The following is a 27,016-nucleotide window of genomic DNA, read 5'->3' as shown; positions in this document are numbered from 1 at the left end:
TAGTATCATTGTTCTTTTCATTCTCTGAAATCTATTTCATGCTTTTGAATTTCCAGAAAAGGGAAACAGAAATGGGGAGGCAGGGAAGAGGGCGGCTGGGGGGATTACAACAGGTAAGGATCCGCCAGGACTTCAGTCTCCAATCCTACTATCCCACAGAAGTTTACTAGTGTTTTTTCTCTAAAACAATTTCATTCCAAACAGCCCTTTAAGCTGAGACACCTGCTTACTGTTTTAAAGCACTGTTTATAAATCAACCATGCCCTCTTTTGTCTCAGCAACATTTGCTTTACTTCTAAATAACTTTTAAGTTACAGTTATTTGTTGGAACAATAACAGCCACAACCTACAAACCAAAATTTGTGCCACAAAGTCCAGTCCCAGCCCAGATCTATCTTTGGCTCCACAACAGCTAGAGGTAAAGAAGAATTTCGTTGTATTGTTCAAGTTGGATCTTAAACTGTCACTGGGGAAAAAAAACAAAGCCAAACAACATAAAATGCTTTATAAACCAAAAATGGTACAAAAGATGAAAAGAGACTCAGGTTGAAACATGTGTTACATAAATGGAAACACAACTGCACTCATCTTCAATCTCAACTTGCCCATTTATGCTCCCACAAAACTCCATTCTTACATCAACTATAATTCTTACACTGAAATGTATCATAGTATCTGCTTACAAATCGACCTACCCTTCTCCCCACAAGTTCCTGAGCTTTTCAAGGTCAGATAAGTCATATAACTGCACAGAATTTTAAATGTGGCCCAGAAGTAGGATGAGAGCAACATGGGGCATTTCCATCCCACCCTAACCTGACCTATCCCAGAAGTTTTTGAAAATGGCTTTATTTTGCTTCTTCCCCTCTATGTGATTCAAAGGCTAACAGAAAGCTGACATCAGTCCTCCTTCAAGTGAAAAAGACTACAACCTCAGCGAGGTACAGCTCAGATCACACTGTCTACTGATGAAGTGACACAGCATGTAAGAGAAGTGACACAAAGGTTCTTTAATTACCAGAACTAATTATTGGTAAAAATCAATCTATGTAAGTTTTAGCTAACCTACCTGATAGATAGTACATATCTGAAACTTCACCCTGCTGAAGTGTTGAGCCTTGTTAAATGGGACCAAATAAAAGTGACATTCTCAGTATTCATCCAGCAAAGCTGGTGGAAAAACTGACCCATCTGTGCAAATCAGAACATAAGTTTCCTATTTTCTTTTCCAAATTAGAGTTACTTTCTTCAAGCACTGTTCTGCTGCTCTAGGCTTCTGATTAGGTGGGGGAAAGGAGCAAAAATTAAAGGAAAAAGCAACATGTTCAGTGATCAAGAGATGCAACAAATTTCCATTTATCCAGAAGACACAAGTCACCAGAATTTTCTTGATTAGTACCATGCAATGATGAATGATATTTACAGATATGTTCCCAAGACTTGAAGTTCCTTGAATGCCTAAATTTCCTTTGAAATTTCTGAGGGAAAATTAAATCACTTTCTAAAACATTTTAGTAACAGGATGTTTAGAAAGAAAGAGAGAGGAAGGAAGGAAGCATGAAAGCTACTACGTTTTTTTCCTTCACCCATGATAAGCACCACCAACCAAGTACTGAGTACTGCACTAAGCCAGATCTATGTCTCAGCATCCTTCTCATCAGACCAACCATGGAATTAGAGTCATGACCTAGAATCACAGAAGAAATAGGGTATAATAGTGGTGAGCTTGAGATTTGGAGTTTAAATCTTAGTTACGCCACTCAAAAACACATACAGCCTATATAGAAGGCTGAGTGTTGAAGAATTGATGCTTTTTGAACTGTGGTGCTGGAGAAGACTCTTGAGAGTCCCTTGGACAGCAAGGAGACCAAACCAGTCAATCCTAAAGGAAATCAGCCCTGAATATTCATTGGAAGGACTGATGCTGAAGCCGAAGCTCTCTAATTCTTTGGCCAACTCATGTGAAGAGCCGATGGAAAAGACCCTGATGCTGGGAAATACTGAAAGCAGGAGGACAAGGGAGTGACAGAGGGTAAGATGGTTGGATTGTATCACCAACACGATGGACACAAGTTTGAGCATACTCTGGGAGATAGCAAAGGACGGGGAAGTCTGGATGCTACAGTCCATGGGATCGCGAAGAGTCGACCACGACTGAGAGACTTAACAACAACAAATTATTGAAAAAGCCCCAGTTCTGAGAGTGACACATGACAACAGGCAAAAACTGAGTCTATCCCCAGCCAACAGGACATAATGTCACACTGTATTCAAGCCATACAGACCTTGGACAGCTTATTTAATATTGAGTCTTGGATCTACATCTGTAAAATGTGAATAACAGGGTATAGAGTTAAAACTTCAGTAACTATAAATTGCCTTCCTACTCCTGTTCAGCTATATAACCCTATATTCTACCATGCTAACCCAGACTTCAGAAATTGAAAACATCACACAGAAACACCAATCATGTGAGAGATACTGGATAATTTTTTAATCCATGTAATTTTTATCAGACTTTTCATTTGCAGTTTTTTTAGCTTAATTCAAATTCTGATATCTCTGATTAGTAGAATTAATCTCTCAAAATTTTGTTTCCACAGCTTTGCTTTTTACAGCTTCATAAAAGCATTCTTCTTATTTTTTGGTGGGGGGCGGCAGGAGGTGGGGCGGATCATGACTGATGCCAGGCTAAGTGCCCTGAGTAGATGAGAACTGCTTCAGTTCCTATTGTTATCTTCAATGTTTGAAGAAGTTCCTGTCGCATAGTAGGTACTCAGAGTTGGCTGAATAAATGATGACTACTTTAGAAATACAACTCTTCACTAGCCCGCCCTAACCTCACAGTACATCCCCAACCCATAAAGGTGATCTGTAACTATCTATGTCCTTATCTTTCCCTACCTGAGTTTTCATATTCCTGAGGAGTACCAGCAACCCAGACTGTTTCTTCTCTATAGAGTGGTTTCACCTACTTCCATAGAGGGAATCCATCTTGAAATCCAATTAAGGTTTTTAGAAAACCTTAATTTTAGAAACCTTTTAGAAAATTGCCATTTTAAATCTTTATTCAGATGCTCCTGATCCTTCACACAGATTACTAAGTTGTAACTCTTCATTCAAGTAAAAACAAAACTGACTGTCCCAATACCAGATTTATCTCTATGGGTTCTCACACTTTTTCCCTACACTCCGTGAACTCTCTTTGTCCAATCAAAACTACAGGGCTTCCCCCCAGAAATTAAGGAACACTTGACAAAGACCATTCTCCTTATTATTGGAGGATCAGGAGCCGATGAAAAAAATTAAAAGCAAATTAATACAGTCTCAATTTGACAGCCCTAAATGCCTCCAGTGGTAAAATGGTTTTAAATTGTAACAAAGCCCCATGGGTCCCTAAGGCATTTCTAGGGTTTCTTTAAAAAAAAAAAAAAACTGTAGTCAATCACAGTCATGTTTGCTTTTTCTCTGCACAGTTGCCCCCAGACTCAGACTGCTCTCGGGACTGGGGGGTTTCAAGGCAAAACAATGAAGCATTTGACAACTTCAAAAGGTCTGAATGACATTCTGGTAAAACAAACTTCACTTTGGGCTGCTCACTGGCTTACAGTCACATCATGATACACTGCCCACCTTGAGCTTGGAATATACTCGAGGTGAGAGTCCCAATTTATTCAAAAAGACCTCTATGAGCTGACAGATTAAGAACAGTCATTCAGAAGTTCTCCTGCATGTTTCCTAAAAGCCAGGAAAATTTACCTGGCAAATCCTCACCCACTACTACAGTAAACAACCTGTGACTGCTTGTTGAAAATATAATTTTCATTTGGAAAGAAAAAATTCACTGTAGCAGCAGCAAATGCCTCTTATCCCGAGCTAAATAACAACAGTAAAATGAAATATTAAAGGTCTGTTAGAGAATGGAAAGCTCTGAGATTTTCACTGTTCCTCCTCCAGAGAGTTTCTTTTGCTCCACAAAAATAAGTTTAATCAGATGGGAACGGGGGGAGGGGGGGAATCTGCCAACAGAAAGAAGTATAGTTTCAGTGTGAGTACAATATTAAATGTCCTAAAAGCAGACAGTTCCTCAATAACGTAGCTTCAATAAAAACTTCCTAAACCCCTTCCTTTTTTGTTCCTTTGAGAAAATGGTGAAGCAATTTGCATTTACAGCTTAGTTCCTGTTTCCAAAATACCCCTTTAACTTTTTCTTTTCTCTTTTTATGGCAGGTATAAATAGCACCAAATTGTCAAATCACAGCTATTTTGTGTGCTACCTATACAAATAGGTCTGATTTCTGGCCAGCCATAAAACAATTACTGCCGAATTCCTCTGGCTCTTTGATATCCAGCTTGTCCACAGGGCTTCAAAGCTAGCCTCCAGGACTTTTCTTGGGGCACTGCAGAGAAACAACCTCAACAGAAATACAGAAGATAAAATGCTCCCACTCCTATAAACACACAAAGACATAACTACAGAAGTAAAATAATTCACCAGCATTGTGGTGCGGTTTCTTCCCCGCAAAGGGACGTAAGGTGACCAAGTACCCTGAATTATTTTTTAGCAATGGGCATCAACTAGACTTTTACCCCCTCATGCATAGGGGCATATCCCCATTTTCAAGCCACCAAAAATTAAGAATTACTTCACTTTCAAAGAAATTTTCTGATTCACTAGAATAACATATCCCATGGGAACACACTGAGCTTGAACGAAAGTTCAGCTTCTTAAGCACATAAATAATTGTATATCACAGTATTCGTGCAATGTTGCAAAATGCATTCAAGCTAGGATTTCTTTGTGTAAGGTTAAATCTGGTCAGAATATCAAGTAGAGGAAATTTATGGGTGATTGTACATTTTGACTATTAATAGGACTTTATTATCACATGACTTATGAAAAATCACTACTTGTAATGAAATGGGATGGCACATACAAATACCTAATATATATAGCACACACATGTGCTCAGAGTGCCAGTCAGCCTATTTCCTATTAAGCCACAGCAAAATCAATATACACATCTACTACAAGGAAATAAATGCTAAGTTCCATTAGAGAAACTTCTAATTGGACATCTTAGAGGAGTGACAAATATGATATGATTATAAAATCTCCCACTACCCAGGTTCATATAATAAAACTTTATCAAGGTTGATAGAAACATGCATACATACATACTTATATCTATACCTATATAATATGCACCCAAAAAGACATCACTTTTTTTTTTTAATTCTTCCTACCAACAGCAGCATGCCAAGTCAGTTTTCCCTTAACCCAATATTTTTGGCAGCTCTATCATATGCCAGTTAGGTGGAAAAAGTATTTCACAGATTAAGTATCTGGCAAACGTGATTCTGAATCAAAAGTATAAACGATAGTATCCTTGTATATATGAAAAGAGATCATTTCAGACACTTTACTGTAGTAAAGACTACATTCGCACCCTAAACCTGCCTCTTATTTCTCCTTCTCTTTACCACCTGAAAAAATCAAACACTTTTAAAATATTAATCCAGATTGGATTTCAGCACCCTTCCATGACCTTACCCAGGAAACCACTTGTACATATTTTTCCAAAGACAGAAAGCCATGTTGTTTTTTAAATCTACATAATAAATCAACTCTTAGTGGTACATAGATGAGCTTTCCTCATTATAACTGGAAAACTTGCCACTCAAAATTAGAGCCACCTGTTTACAGCTCTGATCTCAAGTACATAGCTTTTATCTCAAAGGTCAAAACTGGCACCTAACATTGGTACTATATTTCCTCATAACAATATGATTATGTAATCTCTCACATTTAATTATATTTTTCCCCTTCTGGATTTTTTTTTTTAACCTAGGCCAAATGCATTAACATACAACAAAATTCTCAACGTGAATGATAAAAATGCATTAAAAGTAACCTTTAATCCATGCTATTAACTGATTTTATTCTATTTTGGCACGTTTGAAGTAACTCATCTAAGGATTAGTTAGGCTTTTCTACACTTCTTTTTTATCAGGTCTCTACCATTCTTGATTTAGTTTTGAGAGAAAAGGGTTTGCAAAAACTATAATAATCTCACAGCTGGAGATGGCTGGAAAGTCCGTTAGTACTCATTGTGCCCTTAATTTGCAGGAAGCCTTTGTGCTCTTCTACTCCTCGTTTTACATGCTGAGCAGTTTTCACTGATAAAGTACTTATAGACCAGTTATTTTAGATTAATGAAAAGCCCAGTAAAATTTTATGTAAAATGGCTGTGAACTTTGTCTTTAAAACATTGAAATGTACCTGCAGTCTTGATTGCAAGAAATTCTTAACCCTGATCACTTGCCTCAATAGTTTTCATGTGAGCAAGCAAGAGCAGTCTTAACATTTCAAGAAGTATTATTTTTCAAACAGAGGAGAAATCCAAAATTTTAAACTATGAATTCAGATTGAATGGCTCAAGCCTCAGGGCAAACAGACTGATTTAATCACATAGCGGTAGGTTTCCAAATCTTGCCCTCTTTAGCCTGAACAATAAAGTATTTCCCTGCCCTTTAAACCTCTAGCAATAATGCAAACACATTATACAAAAGGAACCCAACATCGTTGGGATTTTTAACATTATGACATCAATTTCAGGAGTAGATGGCATTGTTCTAATTTTACACTTATCCAAAACGAGATGTTAAAGTCGAGGACTTAGTATTTCCCCTGAATTTTGGGCCCCAAAAAGGATATTTAAATATCCAGTTATAATAGATTATAAGTCACACTCTACTTTCACAATTTTTAGAATTCCCTAAAGGTCTTCAGATACAAATGCAAAGTCTAACTTTGAAAGGTAAAAGCTGAAGTTTTTAAATCTATCTGAATATAAGCAAAAATGTTGAGCTCTGTCATATTCAAGACATGAAACTATTGTAGTAGAGTGGTAAAATTACTCATTTTCTGCCATACTGCCTTCCCATAAATTAGAAGTTCAAATCATAATCACAGAGATTCATATCTAACACAACAAGTGTATCACTCATATTGAAGAAAGTAAACATATCTGCAAAGTAGAAATGATCGTGTCTGAAACTAACAGGGTTAGACAATTTCTTTTGTGAGACCACAGGCAAAATCTACAGCAGCTGTCTAACTTTGCCTGTAACGATCATAGCAAAAGCTCAAGGAAGTGATCCAATACAGCCCTGGTCTTTAGTAACCAGATCGTTTCTATTTCATTTTCAGCCAGGGGACTGGATAATGCAAACAAAATTATTCCTCAGTCAGTAAGTTTACTTGACAAGCTAATTTTCACCAACCTTTAACTTTTATTCACATATATAGCCAGAAGAGCTGTTTCTTTTTTGTGTGTAGACAACCTTAATAAGTTTTAAATACTGGCTACACAAGATAAACTTCAGATGACTATCACTTCTTTAAGCCCACTTGTAAAAACTACGGGAAAACTTTTTAGCTACTCAGGGACTAGTACTGAGCTAAAAAAGAAAAGGCAAACATTTAGTCATTGCTGTAAGCTGTTGAGCCACAGAGCTTTGAGTCTACCAGTGAAGAAAACTACAGAATTCATACCATTTTTACATGACCTGAAGCAAGTGTACACTGATTTTTGTAAAGGAAACAAATTCTTTAAAAATTACAATTTTCCACCTAAAACTATTGACATTGTTTAAAACAAACAAAAATGCTCTCTCATCATTTATCATAATTCATTTACTTATCAATATATCTGAGATGCCTACTCCTAAATTCTCTACTTAGCCTATGGAAAATAGATAGGTCAGACTTCGAACTAATCAGGACTTACATTTATTTTAAACAGAAATTCAATATTCTCCATAAATTAATTTTGTGAAGAATGTGAATAAGGAAAACAAAGTAATCAAATCAATAACCCAACAAAGTTATGTTATCACTAATGACAGAGTTACACTAGATATTCCAAAGTAATCTTAAACTAAATTATATAGGAATAGGCATGAGTGCAACATTCCCCATTTCCATATTTACAGAGCATAAGTACATGTATTGTTTTATTCACGTTTAAGTAAAAAGAATTTTTTTCTAAAAAGCGATTTTAATCCAGTATTTAATGTATCATTCCAATCCTGTGTGTTTGTAAGGTTTGGCCCAAAGCAATTTTGGTTATAAATTTCAGGGTAGAATACATTTATGCTATTTGCCACAGCTAAGAGGTAATGATGATAAAAATACCTGCTATCCTTTCTGATTATAACAGATCCTATCATTTTACACTATCTCCATAAGGAGAAATAAGGCTTCAATTAATAAACATTTGGGAATGACCACTAGGTGTTGGTTTCTTAAAGGAGGAGAATTAAAACAAACAAAAAGACACCTATGAACTAAAATATACACACAAATGAGTATTACTGAATTGACATATATACAAATGTCTTGCTTGTTTTAAAAAGTAGAACTCAAACACTGAGTTAATATGTGTCATTTTTAGGGATTTAAGCCATAAATTCTTCTAATAAAATTCAAATAAATTGGTTTGCCAGTAATTAACGATGGGACTTCAATAGTGTAAAACTATCTCTGTATATTCTCTATGGCTTGGGAATTTAACTAGTTATGTTCAATATAATACATTTAGTGGGTCTTGGAGCCCACTGCCTGTAAAAATCTCCCATGGAGATTCAAGACCACCCATTGAAAATAGTAGGACATTATTGCCTCCAGCAAGAAGCGGGTACATAGGACTAGTTATTCAAGTCTTTTAAATACTATTTTATTGAGGGATTGTGGGAGGTGGGGGAGGGAGAGAAGGGGGATTCATGAGTGGATGGGGGAGAAAAACTCATAGAAAAAAACAGCAATTTCTAAAGCAGGGGTTCCTATAGTATCCCCCTTCCTTATCCCACGCCCCTCCTTTTAAACAACTACGTAAACAAAGTAATAAGTGCTCAATTTCAGAGAATTACATTATACTCCATTTGAACAGGCTACAAAGTACTTTTATTTGAAAAGCAGCTTCTCCTCTGTTATAAACAGTTTTACTCTGCACCAATTTCAGACAAGAGAAGATGACTAGGGAGATGGGAGGTGGCATTAGGAAAAATTCACTCAGTGTCTTTCAATGCCTTAAAGAGTTGATCCAATAAAGATCCTTTAGAGGAAACTTTAAGTCTATTTTTTTCCTCCAAGTAAGCAAATCATACAGGAGGGCTTTTCTTTTCCAGGGTACTGCACCCTGTCTCTTTAAATTCCAGGCCTGCCCCATTTCCCACGCATTCAATGAAAGCAACACGTTTGCTGGCCTCCGGCCCACAATGTCAAGTAGTTTTCTTGCTATTGAATTTCAAGATTATTCTTTTGGATCATTTGCCCTTTAGTTTTAAGCACGCCAAAGCAAAAATAATGTCTTTCTACAATAACATAAAGAAAACTCTGAGGTCTTTACAAGTAGAGAACACCTTGTCCTTTAGTTTCCCTTTCACTGCAAAACATGCTCCCACTCTATATGCTCCAAATAAGAGCCAGCCACACATTTTCTTGGTCGACCACAGCTTTGTCTGTCCTATAATAAAATTCTATGAGTATATTTATTTAATTTATGCCAAATTGGGAAGCTCTTCTTACAATCTGCAATATTCAAACCAAGTCTTCGTACTGTTGAAACTTTCAAGTCTTCAGTCTGGTACCCTAAGTGTTCTTTTAAAGTTTTCAAAACAGTTTCAAAACAAGCACTTTATTTTCTATATCTGCAATTAAGACATCTACATAAATTAATTTAATTAGGACAATAGGAAGCAAACATGGTAAGTTGTAATCAAGGTGCCAAAGAGTGGATTTTCCTCATTCTCATACACACCTTAATCTTGAAGAAAGGAATCCAGGCCACTCTGAATCCCATTTAGGATTCTCTCAAAAAGACCAGAAATAGTTAAATAAAAATTTATCAGCAGAACTAAATTAAAGCTCTGTGAAATATATTGTTATTCCAAATGCTACCCAATAGAACTTGAAGTGACAATCTTATTCAAGGAGCTAATAAAGAAACGCTCAAATCACCAACATCAATTTTTATATTTTACATTCTAAGGTAGAATTAATCTGGCTACCTACTGAATATAATTTATGATTTTTGTAAAAGCATCTAACACTAAAGGGAAAACAGTTTTGTTTTTATTTGACATACAGTTTTGCTATGCATTTGAGTATAATATACTTGTAATAGTGGTTTTTTAATGTTAAAAAGGCAAAGATGTTTTCCCATTAATCATAATATTGTGGACTTAATCAGATAAACCAAGACTGCTAAGAGACCTTTTAAGACAACTAAAATCAACTCCCTCATTTTGCAGAAATTATTTAGGAATATTCACATCAATCTATCTGCATTATCTATAAAACATGAAATTACATTTTATTTTCTTTTTTTGACTTCTAGTTATTTTTGAAGTCTATATATCGAACAGTATTGAAACACCTTTTAATGCTAAATACTGTTTGTGTTTATGCAGTTATGCATCAATTCTCCATCCAAAAAGAACTACTTACTTCCCTGCCCCAAACGTTATTTTTGCCTTGGTTTTGGCAGTTGTTTTTGTACCTTTTATTTCTCATAATTTAATATGTAACTTCCAAATTATATACATGCATGCATGCTAAATCACTTCATCGTGTCCAACTCTGTGTGACTCTATGAATTGCAGTCTGCCAGGCTCTCTGTCTATGGGATTTTCCAGGCATGGATACTGGAGTGGGTTGCCATGCCCTCCTCCAAGGGACTCACAAACAAGAAGTGGATATTTATTTCCAACTATGGATCCCATTTATTCCTAACACACCACCATATATGTAAGCATAATGACAGTTCTTTCATTTGCAGACAATTTTTAAGTCAGATGTAGGCTCTGGAAATTTTTCTCCACTATACATCAAGATAAACATATTAATCAACAAAGTTATATTTATCAAAATTCTACAGATTAAAAAGGTCAAACTTCTCAAAACATTCCTAAATACTCCAAAAGTGTATGTTCTACTGAAATAATAAACACAGTTGTCTTTCTATTACAAAGAAAAATTTATACATATATCATGTACTTATATATCAAGTTAATCTGATTAGTTTTACACCTTAACACAATTAATTGTTAAGAAAGGTAAGAATATGATTTATATATGTCTCTTTAAAGGTTACAGTCAACTTGTGAAACATTTATACATATATTCATAGTAATATTAAAAGAAAACACTCAGAATGACAGGGTGGTTAAATTTCAAATATCAAAATATGAAAATGTTCCTTGGGGAAGACATTTCTGTTAATGCTTCAAGTGAGATTACTTTTTAAAAAAACTAAAAAGCTTATTGTAAAAATATCCTTATGTACATTTAAGTATCTAGTTTAACTTTCACATTAGTATGCATTATTCAAGAAAGCTTGAAAAATCCAACAACTTTTACTGATGACAAGAATTTCCTGATATCCCACCTCTCAGAGATAACTTTCATTAACACTGTGTGAAGTATTTTCTTCCCATCTTTTCACTGATGTATTTTTATCTGCCATACAATTCTCCAAATGTGGATAAAGATGAACAATTCTGGCCATTTGCCAGAAATGTTTAGTTCATAAAGAAAATGAACTGAATCATACTAAAATCAATGGTCATGATAAATCCAAAAAAAAAGACTCCACAGAAAGATACTAAACCAAGTAGCATTAACTACAAGCTACTGTGTAGCCTTTACAAGTATGAAAATTCTCATTCATTTGCTACTCTCTTTAAAATATCTGCATTTGTGTATTTTGCATAATTAAATTCTTGGCTCTAGTTGGTCAGTCAACAATTCCCATTAACAAGCTGGAGTGATAACTAGAATAATTTTTCTTTAACCTAAAAGTTATGCAGCATGTTGCAAGTGAAGGCTGAAAGGGCACTTGCTTTTCAAGGCAACTTCAATTAAGCATCTGCATTATTAAACAGAAAGTCCTGCAAATATGTTGAGTGATCAAAGATTTGACATACTTTCTTCTAACCTGTTCACCTGGTAATGTAAGTCTAAGTCCTCACTTATTACTCTATTGGTAATAGATATATAAATAGTTACCTGAAACATGATACTTTCAAAAAGCAAAACAAGTGACAAAATTTCAAGGTCTGGCTTGTGTCATATGAAATTTTTTTTTAAATTATCAGTCAACTTTCATGAAAAAAACCAATGATCCAATGACCTGGTCAAGAGCCATATTAGAGAGAGAAGTTTCAAATAAACAGTCTCATGAGTTCCTGAACTGCTCCAACCTACAAGAAGTAGTTGAGAGTAGGTATAAATGGCACCAATATAGTCAGAAAGTAACTTTTCATAACCCAAACTTAACCACCTACTTGGTGAATTATCCACATTATCATCTATTTCCCTGATATTCAACAAGTCTTTTACCCATTTCACTGTTCACACACCATTTAAGCAGTGTAATATTCCAATATACTGAAATTCATGTCAACATTTTAGTTTTTTTTAATCATTCTCCAAACTGCTACACTTTTGAAAAATGAGAAATTAAACATATCAACACATGTCTATTGTCTAGCATGATAACCAATATACAGCTGAAATGTAATAAGTGGTAGGTATCTCATCATTATTTTTTTTAAAAAGGTAAATCAATGACACACTCAGCATGTATCCTTTTTTAAAAACCAAGGAAAAATAATATTTTAGAGCTGGAAAAGCCCACAGAACTTACTCAGTCCAAACATATCCCTTTTACTTCCCCCGGCCAGAGTCTTTTCTGCTGTATTGCTAAATACTGCTCCTACCAGTTACTGGAATACATCTGACTCCTATTTTTAAGCTAAAAGGCTAGTTTTATTTCACGGATTAAGTAATAAGAAAAAAAAAGAAAAAAACTTGGCCAAGTTGCTCAAATTTGCGTCCAGTTTTTAAATAAGCACTTGAAGTAGGTAAGAAAGAAAGAAAAGAGAGAAAAGGAGAAAAATTCATTTTTGCCTATAACTACTAAGCTAAAACATTCTAGAAAATGTGATTCTGGGCCAACACAATGTTTTTTGCTAAATTCAAGTGGTGGTTCTATTTACATGAAGTCAGTTATTAGAGGTACAGAGGAAATAAGTTTCAGAAGACTGAGTAATAATTTACCACTTAGAGGAGGGGAAGCCTAATCAGGATTCTAACTCTTTCTGACTTGCGATAACCACTTTGATATTATACCGTTGCCCGTGTCTAGACTACATTGATTAAAGGTATGAGTACTAACCATAGTGATAATATTGGTCCTAGCTCCTTGGATGTGCAACTCTAAGGCAGCACAACAGAAACAACAGATACATACACAGGAAAGATGAGCACTGGGCTAGCTGAAACATGTAATGAAGGCTTTGTGCTCCCTATGGGGAAGAAGGTAGCTCCCCACTTCCCTGTACTACTTCTGGGCATTAAGTAGGAAAAGTTATAAAACAAGCATCTCTGATTAGACAATCTGGAGCTATGTCAACATTTTGCATAACTTATCATACTAAAGGGCTTCCCAGGTGGTTCAGTGGCAAAGGATCTGCCTGCCAGTGCAGGAGACACAGGAGATAAGGTTTCAATCCCTGGGTTGGGAAGATCCCCTGGAGTAGGAAATGACAACCCACTCCAGTGTTCTTGCCTGGAAAATTCCACAGACAGAGAAGCCTGGTGGGGTACAGTCCATGGGGTCGCAAAGAGCCGGGCACAACTGAGCACCACACACACACACACATCCCACTGTTAATAAGAGCAACAAAATCCCAATGGCCTGAACTCTGTTTTTCCGTAAAAGTCAGTACAAAACAGCTGCTTATATTATAGGAACAAGGAAAGAACCCAAATGAAGAAAAACATTTCATAAAATAGAAGAATATTTCTTCAACACAAAGGAAGCTTTCATTATTCAGCAGCTCCTATCAATGGAGTACTTCGGGTAGAAGGTATGGATGACACGAAGTCTACAATGAACCTTCGTTTGTTTTTTTTTTCATGGTTCTATGTAAATGAACTTTGTTTTTAAACATTCCAAATGTTATAAATGCTTATCCAAATAAATAGACACATGGAATCATCTGACCTTAATCATCCCCAATACTACCCTGGGAGGAAAGGCAAGAAGACTACAAAACCTATCTGCAAAAATTAAAGGCATCATGCAGACTAAATTTATATCCAGAAACATTAAGAGAAAGTAAATCTCTCCACTGTCTAGGCCACTATTATTGTATTAATATTTTAGGAAATTGTTCATGTATATTTTGCTCTTAAAAATCAATACATATACATAGCATTTGGACTAGTATTGATGGGAAAATAACTAACTAACGATTTCTGCTGGAAGGAACAAAGAAAAACATTCGTATTTGGCAAAATTAAATATATTAAAATTTATTTGCTCTGAGAATATCAATCTTCTAACATGGGTCATAACTAATTAAATTCAACTGATCTTTATATTCACTTATGAACATTATTTCAAATAAATGGACCTCAGAATTAAGCTCAGTATAAGCCATAATTTTCTTTCATAAAAAACAATGCATTGATTTTATCCAAAAAAGGTAACTGTTAACTACTGACATACCAACTAAATCACACCCAGATGCTAGACTCTTTGGGCCTTGATCACTACAAACTTAACACACGTAAGTTAAAAAGATGAGGTTTTATTTCTTAAAACAATGTTCTGTATCCTTCAAAGAGCTGGAATCTTACCATGGAGGTGGTGGGGGTGGAAAATATCAGGGAATATCTACCGTTCAGACGCAATTTTTCCTAATGATTTAATCTCAAAGGAAAACCTTAAATTAATCCATAAAATGAATTTGATTTTACCCAAAAGTGGTTATAGAGAACCTCTTCATTTTAAACGGCATCTACCATGGTTACCACCACTTAATTAAGTCCTAGATCATGTCTACAAAAGCAGTTATGGCTGAACATTTATCTGCTAATATAAGTGAATAATTACACAGTGTTTTAAAAGTAAACATTTACCACCATTTATTACTAGTTATCTTTGCACCAGCACACTTGTGACTCATTGTGTCTACATGCGAGATCACTTCACATTTCTAGGCTTCTGATTAAAAGTAAAATGAGAGGGTAAACAAAGATGAAGAATCTCAAGAGTCCTTGCCAACTCTAAAAGACACAAGCACATTGAAGGCAGGGACCTCCTCTTTCTGTTATTTACATCTCCCCCAGTCCTTTCACTGTATCCTGCACATACAAAGCCTGTTGGTTAAGCACATTACCATGCCCACAAATTATATTCTTCCACAAAACCCCAAAACCAGACAGGAAAACAAAATAAAACAAATCAATTTGGCAAGATTAAAAACTTATGTATGACAAAAAGATACCATACATTAGGCTACCAAGAAACAGAAACAAAAATGAGACAAGATGTTTTCCACACAAATAACAAAGAATTAACATCCCACAGACAAGGCAAATCTTCTTTATTTTAAGACAGAGGATATAAAAAGAAATCAATATAGGCAATTTCCCTCTGTTTTCAAAAGAGGGAATGTAAATGGTCAGTAAGCATACAGAAAATGCTTAACCCCATTAGGAAACAGAGAAATGCAATTGAAACAAAAAGACACTACTGCAGCTAATAACAAAAATGAGAAATTTTAAAATATTCAATGTTGGCAAAAATGTAGAGAAAATGATACTCATTCCCTGACAGAATATAAACTGTCACAGCTACTTTGTGGAGCAATCTGACAATGTCCATTGCAAATGGAAGCAGACACAGCTGGTACCCTAGATCTATATCCAAAATCTTCCTCATTTGCACAAGGTAGCAAGTACAAAGATATTCACTGCCCAGAACAAAAAATGACCCATATATTGCTTAATAGGACAGAAAAGTTACTATAGAACATACTCCTAAACAAAATACTAAGCAGAAAAAATTAAAGGGAATGAATTGGGTCTCTAAAGATAAAATGGGGAAAGGTTCAAGATGTATTGAGGCCAAGAAGGGTGGGGGGAGCAAGATACAAAATGATTTACTCAAGGAAATGGCCTTGAATTAAATAGCTTTTGCACAATCTTATGCATATACTAAAAACACTAAATTTTCCACTTTAAAAAGGTGAATTTTATGGTATATGAATTACATCTCAATTGAAAAAATGATTCACCCAGTAGGATACACTTCGTGAAGATTTTAAGACACAATATACTATCACCTGTAGCAGTATAAATGTGCAAATGTACATAAATAGATGGGGAAGAGATCGAAGACTTAGAAGAAAAGATTGGGAATCATTTAAAAACTTGAGCCATATCTATAATACTTAATTCCCTCAAATCAAACAAGGAATCAAATAAGAAAAATAAGCCAAAAAGGACCTACTATATAGCACAGAGAACTCTACTCACTATTATGTAAAGACCTAAGTGGAAAAGAATTCAATAAAGAAGAGATATACGTATATGTAAAACTGAATCACTTTTCTATATACCTGAAACTATAACACTGTTAATCAACTATACTCCAATATAAAATAAAAAGTTAAAAAAATATGATAAAATGTAAATATATGTTCATTCTCAGTAAAGGGATGTGAATGTTTATTTTATTATTCTTTCCTTTGTATTTTCCTATACCTCCCTTTTTTGAGGATACAAAAAGGACTCAAAACAAGCATTATCACCAACAGCAAATGGTAAATATGTATACACAAAGATATGTGGCATTACTAATCAAATAAATGCAAATAAAAATGAGGTATCAGTTCATGCAGCAGATTGGCAAAGATTAAAAAAAACCTTTTAATCCCCAGTACTGGCAGCCATGTGGGGAAATGGGCAGTCTCCCAACTCCTAAGGAAGTATAAACTTGTACAATCTTTTTGAAGTGAAGTTTGGTAATGAATGTCAAAATGTAAAACCTATATACATAAGAAAATTATTGAAAAAACATAAAAATAAATGTCAAGGATGTTCATCAGAGCATTATTCATAACAAATTAGAAATGAGAACAATATAAATTTTCAAATAAACAAATCTATATTTAATGTGATACCATCAAATTCAGCTTTAAAAAGATATCCCACCACATACCACAAGGGCAGGAATGCTCATCTGTGTTTTATCCCCAACTTCTAGAAATACTCTAGGCACATGATAAGAGCTCCAAAAACCACTTGCTGAATAAATTATAATTTAAAGTTAATTTGTGTGTGTATACAAATATAAACATAATTATAAAAAGATGCCTACCAAAATATCAATTATGGTTATCTATTAAGAATTTGCAGGTGACTCCTTTCTTGATATTTCTATGGTTTGATTTTTCTACAGTGAACATATATGTATAAATTAGAAAATATAATTTTAATTTGTATATAAAAAATTAATATATGCATTCTTCATAAAGGCTAAACTGTAAAACTGTGCAATGTAATGTCTCAGTTTCTATGATAACATCAAAACTTGTCAACTACCTGTAATATCATCTATAGGAAATTATTTACCCAAAAACTCTTTTCAGACAAATCATATTCCCAAAAGAAAATATAGCACTACAAAATAATGAGAACCACAAAATATAAGAGAAGACAAGATTAATAAATTAAAATATCTGTTATGAGGAAGAGAATGAAGTAAAGAGATTCTGGCCACACACACACAAAATGTTTTAAAAGAATATAAATTTGTATCACTGAGACAAGAGAATCTCTCCTACATATTAGCAGCTTGGTTGAGGAGTGAAAACACAAAAGCTGAGGGGAAAAAAACCTACAGAATTCTGTATTATTTCCATTGGGACAGTGTGAAACATTGTTCTAGAGATCAAAAATATCCTGAAATCTGGCCAATAAAGATTAAAGTCCAGTAAGTTCAGTAATATATTGAGTCCTTGCTTAATTACATAACTGCTATAATTGTGTTTAACATTTCCCCCATTCCCAAGTATCTAAACTTTTCCAAGTTCTCTTTTGAAGACTTAAGTCACTAAGAGATTAAAAAAAAAAAAAAAAACACCAAGAAAGTTCCACATCTTAGAACTGTAAAAGCTGTGTTAAGTAGTGGGTATCATTGTATTAGATGATCAGGAAAAGACCTAAAGGGCTCAGGTTGGTCCATGGGAGACCATTAGAAGGAAACTTCAAAGAGCCAAGAGAAGGAACAAAAAAAATCTTTAAAGAAAAATTATAAAACTGACTGATCTCCCAGATTTGTCTACCTCCCAAAGGTACTTCTACAGAGGGTTACCCAAAATAATAGATATAAAAGGCTTCTGCATCATAAAACAGGCAGCAATGTTAACTATAAAATATAGCCAGTAAAACCAAGCTTGGATTTTCCTTTTTGGAAAAAAAATGTGTTAGATAATTGTTACACTGGAATTTAACCATGCAAATACCTTGGAAATTTTATCCTTTCTCTTTCCATTAAATAAGTATTTTTATTAGCAACAATAATAGTGGTTACAAAGAAAATCACCTTCCACTTCTTAACAGAGCTGTTTATCTGTGTCAGGTAGTATTATGCTTATTTTATATCAGAGGTTCACCGAGTATAAGTCTGCGGATCCCAGGATGCCCATAACTTTTTCCAGGAACTGGCAAAATTAAAACTATTTTTATAACAACTCTAAGACGTTATTTGCCATTTCACCCTTGTTCTCTCATAAGTGTACAGCAGAGTTTTCCAAAGACTACATGATGAGTGGTAACACAACAGACCAAATACAGAAGACATAAGCAGATCTGATGGTCTTCTATTAAGCAAAAGATTAAAGAGACTGCATACAAACACAAATAAAATGATGCTACTCTTCTCACTTTTCTTTTTGTTTTAGAAGATAATTGTTCATTAAAATAATATCTATACACTCACCTAATGGGTTGATGATTGTTATTCTTAAATTAGTAAGTAATTTGTTTAAACTATTTCTGGTTAATTTCAAATACAGGCAATATTAATACATACAATTTACATAAAAATTCCTAAGTCTAATTCCTCCTCACCACTGGTCAACAATATCTACCCAAGAAAGTTGAAGAGCACTTTTAGAGAACTACATGGTAATCCATGTCCAAAAGGCAGTAGCATATACTGGGCCTTTACTTTTGTTGTTTTGTCTTAAAAAGTAATGAGTGCTCATTTGAAGGCTTTAAATGTAAAGAATTAACATTTATCTTTAGAAAAGTCAAACACTACAAAAGAAAAAAACCTCTCATCACCACCAATACCATAGCATCCACTTAAGAAAGCTATTAGTAAGAGTCTGATGTTCATTCATCCAGAATTTATTTTATCCACATACATACATATACTTTTTATCTGTATAAGCACATTTTTTAAATGGGATTACATTGATTACCTTATTTCACCTAACATCTCTTGAAGATCTTCCTGCATCTACAAATAGATTTACCCTCTATTTTAAATAGATCACCAAGATCTAACCGTACCCCACTGAGGTCCCTTCTATGGATTGCTTCCAAATGTTTGCTATCAAAATACAGTCAAAAAAATGCTGTAACTTTGTGTAGTTGTGAAGCTATATCTGTTAGAAAATTCCTAGAAGTAAAATTGCTGGGTGGATGTGCATAAACATTTAAAATCTTAATAGATTTTGCCAAATGTCCTCCAAAATGTCCGTGCCCAATTTACATTCTTACTAACAGCATATGAGATTTCCTCTAGCAATTCAGCTTTTTAAGTGCGCTTTGGTAAATTATACTTTATGTTGCTTCAAAATGTCAAGCTGTAAAACTGTTCTCACTGGTCGTCTTAATTCCATACAGAATTCTACACAAATCTTGTAACACTCACTGACTATCAGTATAGTCATCCACCTCTTTTTTTCTTCTGTAAACCTTTTAAATATCTCAGGAGACAAAATACACCAGGTGCACACAATATTTTCAACTAGTAAGCCCTTAAATTTTAGATACCCTGATAAAAAGTTATTCAAACTATTTCGGAAGACTAACACAAATCAGAACTACACAGTAAAACTGGGCTCAAACACTTAAAGGGAAGTTACAAGTATAGATTTACTGCGCTCTATCTGCCCACTCAAAGGACTAAGGCTACAAATAATAAGCTATCAAATCATACCAGTGGCCAAATTAGCTTACATAAAATAATAAGCAACAGATTTCATATCATAAATGTCAATGGAACAGATTGCAATAGCAAGGATGGCAGTAATTGAAAAGAAAGTTCACTCAAATTCACATCATACTGAAAATGAAAACATTAATATTTTAAATGAAATGTTTTGAATGTGACTATCCATTTCAGTCATATCAGACTATTATAAATCTGTGATAGTAATAAATAAGATATGGTCTTTTTTTGCAAGCAGATAGTTTTAAAATGCATCATAGTTTGACATGCCTATTATGTAAAGCTAATGGATATTCCAGGCTGCACTATTTCATCAAAATCTCCTTTCTAGGATTTTGTGCTAGTAGTTTTAAATTGCAACTGTCTTTAGGACAGAGCAAAACCTTATCAATTCAAGTCCAATTAGTTCAGTTTTGAAATGGCATATGTAATTCTCAATGGACAACAAGTTGAATTTACTGTAATTTTTTTCCCCTACAAGTTCTCATAATATTACTATGGAATAGAGGAAATCAACATGAAAATCAATTTGCTTTTCCAAACCAAAGATTTATGAAACTAAGAACTCATCCATCTTAATGGCTTGAGCAGTTCATCCTCAGATCTAAATCCACTTCTGTTTATCAACTACCATACATTTTGAAAGTGACTTAAACTGGTATTATTAATAGCCATTTACAGTTTACAGTATGCATTTCTTGTAACTCAGATTTCTCACAAAGCCATTTTTGCAGTCTCTCCCATTTTCAATCCTCTTATTTATAGATCTATAATATCAAAAATATAACACTTTAAAAGGTACAGAAGTAGACTTAGAAATGCCTGGCATTCTTATTCTGGATTTATTCTTATCATTTCAAAAGACCTCATAAGCCAAAAAATAAGTCCCCAGGATTAAGTGGCATGTTTGGTGTTACTTGAATTTACAACTAACTATTCCCAATGAACAGAGAAACCTCTTGCAATCTGAATCATGCGTAATTACAGTATGACAAGGTCTCTCCTGGGCTATGTAAGCTGGCATTTTTCCCAGGACTTGTCACATCATGGGAAGCACACATACAAATAAAACTCCAAAAATAAACATTTTGAAACAATGGCTTATAGACTACATCAAGAAACTCCACAATTGAGAATAAAAATTGAAGAACCCTACCAACAAGCAGACATCTCTCACTAGAGGCGTCTGAGAAGACCCTGGTGTTATCAAACCACTTACCACACCTAGCAACAAAACTCCCAGGTGTGGGCTGCACAGGCAGCACTCTCACGTCCCCTCAGGCTGGACAGAAAATCATTAAGTATGGGAAATAAAAGGAGACATCACCACACACACCCACTGAAGCAGAGAAACAGTGGTGAAATGTGGAGAGGTTGATCACCTCTAATTTCATAATGCCAATTTGTGGATTGTTAAGGAGCCTAAACAAAGTTACCTTAAGAGCTACATCTTTGGCCAACTGGCTTAGTTTTCCTAATACAATAAATATGGCTTTTTTGTTGTTGTTGTTGTTAAGGGTGTTTCACCTGGAAGTGAACGACAGCCACGTAGTCCTAACAGCGGGTACCAAGCAAGGGTCTTAGAAGGTGGTTTCTTTTGTTTAAACTCCTCGGCTGTGGCTCTATGGACAGATGGAAAACGAAAAACAAGATCCCAAGAAGCATCAGACCCAAACTCACAGAGGGACAGAAACTTGACAATACTCATCTTCATCACAGTTCAGAGGAAAAATTAAGTATACTATCTCTGGCTCTCTTCTTATACAAAGTGCTAACAAAATCTAAATGTTATTTCCAATAGGCCATGCATATCCCTACCCCTCTGTGAGAAGCTGGACTCATTTATTAACCAACCAGCAAAGCCCATCAAATTCAACTGTTGGAGTTTTCAAGAGCAGCTATAAAACAAACCATTATAGGCAAAACATACAATCCTAAGACCTATTACAGGAGCTCTGGAAACAAAAATAAGCGTCAACACAAACCTCTGCCACCTCTAAGGCACACAACGTTTCTCCTTTCTTTATTCAAGCCCTAGAATGTTCAATAATTTCCACCGTAGCTCTAAGCAGAATGGATTTATTATGATGTTAAGCTAAGAAACTGCAGGACTTCTAGATGCCAATAAAGATTATGGATCAAATGGAAGATAACTGCTAACCATTGTGTCCACTTAGATAAATAAACCTGATCACAAACAAAGCACCTTATTGTATTTGTACTGTTACCTCCACTAATCCAACTAAAACAACGGGACAGTAGCTTTCCAGAGGCTGAAGGGACTAGAAATTGGGATTTCTCAAACCTTCTTTAAATGTCTTGTAAAATAACACTCCGTTCCTCTTTTTTCCAAAACTGTCCTTTACGGAAAATGTTTTGAGACCTCAGAGGCTGAGCAGAATTATGCAAACCAGACACCAAGGCTGCTAAAAACCAAGGTGAAGGAGGGCTGAAGGAGAAGGCAAGACAACACCATTCCTCTGAAACTTAGCTTCGACCTCTGGCAGGGACCCTCTCCCCTGCAGATCACATCGGGCAAACACTTATGAACCTGGCTCAAAATCGAATGAGCAATCAAGTGCCATTGGGGGGCTAAGGCGCCCCGCTTCCCCTACTCCCAACTGAACATAAAATCCTGACGGTGGGAGGTCGGGGTGGATAACCCACAAAAAAGAAAAGTCTATGACAACTGGCACCTAACGCCTCACACAAGGAGGAAGGCAGAGAGGATCCTAAAGACCGGCGACTTCTCCAGACGGAACAATAACTACCTCCCATGCATCCTTTGCTAACAACACAGGTAAATCTCAATTTCTCTAGGTTTAAAAAAAAAAAAAGCGCAAGCTGTTTATTCCCTCCAGCCCCACTCCCCACGCCTCCAAACCCAGCAACTAATTGCAGTTTCCCCGCAGAATCCGCGGCTAACCCCAGAGGACCGGTGAGAGCTAGCTTGGGATGAATAAACACTCGACACCTGACGGTCCTTTCTCTGCGGTGACTTTCAAGGAGCCGAAGTGGCGCGCGCGCGGGCGGGAGCGGGGACCTGGCCAGCGCGGCGCCGCGCACCCCGGTCCCGAGCTACGCCGGCGAGCGCGACGCGGGGGGCGGGGAGAGGGGCAGGGGGACCGCCCGGACCAAGCGATTGTTTCCACCGCCAGCAAAGACATTTTTTATCAAGCTCCTTTTGTATTCGAGCCCTACCTCTTTTTGGCCTAGGAAAGCTTTCGTGCAAGTGGAAGACGACTTTCTCCACAAAGTGCTGTATGTTACTGTGCTCCGGACCGCGCACGAACACCATCCAGTCGTGGGTGAAGCCCTCCACGGTGGGTTTTTTCCTCACCTGGGCGCGGTGCCCCAGCTCCAGCTTCACCTGCACGGCACACTGCGGGCAAGGGGGAGGAGAGACAGCCTTGAACAACAGGAAGGCGACCGTTCGACACTGAACATTGCGCCTGACATTTTTTTTTTCCTCCTTCTTGAAACGCACATAAAAGGAAACGGCAGTGCCCTCTGCATCCACGTTTCACGCGCGTGGGCGCGCACACCCCACACCCCCCAAATGCAGCCTACCCGGCCTGCCCGGCCCCCGGTACCCCCGGGCCCGCATCCATACAGGCCGGGATTGTAACGGAATGTTACCCCCGATCTGGAAGGGGGTCCGGTGGTCGGGGCGGGGGGCAGGATTAAAAGGAGCGAGCACAGTCAGCCACTACAAGCACGGCAACGAATGCATCGGAAACAAATTAGACAATTAGGAGGCGATGCCGGGGCGGTTGCCCGCCGTGGGAGGGGAGGTAGCTGGGACACCCGAATGGGGTTCTCGCGAGCCCCCACCCCGAAAGTGCCGCGGCGACAGACACACGCCGAGGAAGTCTTTGTGTACGTGTGTGTGTGCGTGCGTGTGGAGCGCTGTGCCAGGCGGAATGGAAACTACAAGCAGCCTCTGCCGATGGGCACAAACTCCCGTGTTCTTACCACGGGATTTGTGCACAACAAAAATGAGACGTCGTCACACACACACGCACACACGCCCTCAGGAAAACACGCCGAGGCGTCCATAACTTAATGCACCCCGCACCCCCCAGCGAAAAGCCCCACGCGATCGGCGAGGCCAGCCTAAGAAAGCCCCCGCAACACACTTCCAAGAGCCAAAGTGGCCCCAAAGTACCTCCCACCTCCCCCAAAAAATGAAATTCAGAAAGGCAGGGCGGCGGGCGGACAGCCCCGGAGCCCGGACTGCGCACAGCCCGGCGCGGGGGCAAAGTTGCGTGCAGCCCCGCGGCTGTCAGCCCGCTCACTCCGGCTCACACTCGCGCGCAGCGGAGAACGCACCATCGTAGCGGCCGGCGAGGCTGCTCGCCGCGTCCCCCGACTGTGCCCGCGGCTCCCGGCGGCGGCGGCGGCTGAAATATGGCTGAGTTATTATTCGCCTCCTTCCACCGTGTGTGTGTGTGTGTGTGTGTGAGTGCGCGCGTGTGAGCGAGAGTGCGCTTCTTGCGATTGCAAAGAGGCGAGGAGGGAGGGAGGCGCGGGGGGTGGAGGGGCGAGTGTGTGTTAGTGTGTGAGTGTGTGTGTGTGTGTGTGTGTGTGCGCGCGCGCCAGGGAGGGGGGTGGGAGGGAGGGGAACGGAGGCTGAGGGAGAGGCAGCAGCTCCCTGCAAGCCGTACCAACCTTTCTCTAATTGGAACCGCTGAGCGCTGGCGCTGTCTGGGCTGCGGTGGCGGCGCAGGGGCTAGGGAGGAAAGGCGCGGGGGGGGGGGGGTCTTTTATTATTATTTTTGCAGGTACTTACCGAGCTAGCCATGCCTGGGGGCCCGGAGGTTTGCTGGGGTGTTGTGTGGTACCCCCCTCCCCCGCCCCCCTCAGCTGTAATTCATGAAGAGGCTGCTATGAATGAGAGCGCGCCCAGGAGCGGAGGGTAGATGGCGGACATTCTCTGCCTTTTTCCCCCCGCGATCGCTTGCTCGCTCGCTCGCTCGCTTATTAAACTCAGCCCCAAAAGCAAAAGCAGCAGCAGCAGCAGCAGCTCCAGGGCCAGAGGATGAGATTCCGGAGCATGCGCCGTGGCGCCTGACACCGGGGCTCCGAGCCTCACGGGGCGGAGGGAGGGCGCGCGGGCGGGGCGGAGCGCGCGGGGAGGCCGAGCGAGCGAGCCAGGGGGAGCTCGAAAGAGCCAATCACCGGCCACCTCCCGAAACCCGGGCTGCCAGCACCGCCACACTGGAACGCCTCGCTTAAAGTAACAGGTTCCTGCTGGGGGGTGGGGAGGGGGGCGGGGAGGGGGCGCTGGAGTGGGGAGAGCGGCCAGCTGGGGAGCCATCCCAGTCTCTGTGTAAGCTCCTCTCGCCCTACAATAAAAAACGGATTAAAACTGCTGGAATGTAGCCACTGCCTAGAGCCCCCAGCCTCCGGATAAAGGGTGTTAAATTAAGTCTTTGGCGTTAGTTAGCACGCTCCAGGAAGGGAGGGGGCTTTCTTTTACTTTCCACCACGTCTTTTTTACGGTTTTGTGCTGAAAAGGCAAGAACTCACACCCAAACAAACTTATTTAAAGACAGAGCGAGAGAAATGCCACCCTTTCAAACAGCATCTAAAAGCAATCGCTCAGTTTTATAACCGGCAATGATTCCCTGGCCCCCTTTCCCATCCACACACCCCGCCCTTCTGCTACCGCTACCGAAAATTTTAAAATGAAATGAACAAGAGCAGAAATAAGAAGGCTATTTCCTTCCCAGGGATAGCCTCCAGCGTTGGTAATCCACAAATGAGAGGCACCACAGAGCTGTGCCCAGGTGAATGCGAGATACCTGGGAATGCTGGGTGCAGACCTTCCGGGACCAGGCTGGGGGTTGTATTTTGCGGGAGGTTCCCACTCCTGACAGCCTGCTGGGTTGCATCAGAACGTGAAAAATTGTCCTCTAAGGTCGCGGGGGGCAACTGGGAGTCTTAAAATAGCAGATAAAGTTAATACTGACTGTAATGTGCATAAATTGGATTATAATCTTTAGGCGTATTGGTGACAGCCAACGTAATCCATCTCTGGGTATTAATCCTGTTAGGCTCCCGGGTGATAACCAGTCGCAGGAGTGCTCCCAGAGTCGCGTTCCTACAAAGGTTTCCACTCGGATTTTACTTGGTCTGGATGGCCGAGGTAGAATAGCGCAGACACGCGTGGGGCGGGGTAGGAGGACTGACTAGCTTCCTTTAGTAACACAGACAACCTTTACAAAGGAAACGGATAAGATCTAGACGATTGATTTGAAAGTGAAAGATGGGTGTAACTTCGGTTCGTTATAGAAGGATCCTTGCATCTTCCTAGCCCTCATTCCTTTTTTTGCTCCCTTTATCTTCTTTCTTTTCTCCCCTTTTTCCTACCTCCCAACTTCTTTCTGAATCTTTCCCCTGATTTCATTCTCTTCTCTCTATCTTCCCTCTTTACTTGCCTCTCTTTTATGTTTTCGGCTCAACTATATCGCTTTCTTCTTTTCATATTTTTCTTTCTTAAAACCACGAAAGCAAGTTGTCTGGGCCCTTGGATTAAAGAGAGTGATATAGGGGAAAGGTGTTAGCTGGGACATCAGGGATCCTCGATGTTAATTTGTCAGTCCTTCCAGCTGCTCACATGAAGATAAACAGAATCAAATCTGACCGTTTCTGGACAATTTTAATTTCCACTGCAAGGTTCCAACTTGAGTGGTTTGAACCACTAAAACTGATAACTCTGCTCTCTCCCACTTAAAACCAAGAAAGCTTCTTTTACCGGTGGATCCCAATTCCTCCCACCCTTTTCCTGGACCTAGTGAAATAACTGGACCTAGTAAAATAATGGAGAGAACGGTTGTGGATAGAAACATTTTAATCCAAGTCCAAGAGCTTAGATTCTCAACTAACCCACATGGACATTGATGCAT

The 27,016-nt window shown here is 38.2% G+C and overlaps 1 protein-coding gene across 2 annotated transcripts in view; it reads right to left on the bottom strand.

Annotated features, from left to right (window-relative positions):
• The window catches only part of MLLT3 (MLLT3 super elongation complex subunit), a 273,832-nt gene extending 248,736 nt beyond the window's left edge, over positions 1-25,096 (bottom strand). Inside the window, exons 1-3 of one of the 2 annotated variants that reach the window (XM_081570026.1) lie at positions 24,898-25,096; positions 24,438-24,508; positions 23,307-23,487 (exon numbers count right to left, since the gene is read on the bottom strand). In XM_081570026.1, the coding sequence (XP_081426152.1) occupies positions 23,307-23,487; positions 24,438-24,440 (184 nt within the window). In that variant the 5' untranslated portion in view covers positions 24,441-24,508; positions 24,898-25,096. The remainder of the gene's footprint in view (positions 1-23,306; positions 23,488-24,437; positions 24,509-24,897) is intronic. The other variant, XM_081570017.1, reaches the window with a different exon arrangement.
• Between the last annotated feature and the right edge of the window lie 1,920 nt (positions 25,097-27,016).

The sequence above is a fragment of the Giraffa tippelskirchi genome, chromosome 1, assembly GCF_054371585.1.
Source record: "Giraffa tippelskirchi isolate mGirTip1 chromosome 1, T2T-mGirTip1v1.2.pri, whole genome shotgun sequence".
Taxonomy (NCBI): domain Eukaryota; kingdom Metazoa; phylum Chordata; class Mammalia; order Artiodactyla; family Giraffidae; genus Giraffa; species Giraffa tippelskirchi.
Note: the sequence above shows the minus strand (reverse complement) of the source record. Positions and strands in the feature narration are given on the sequence as shown.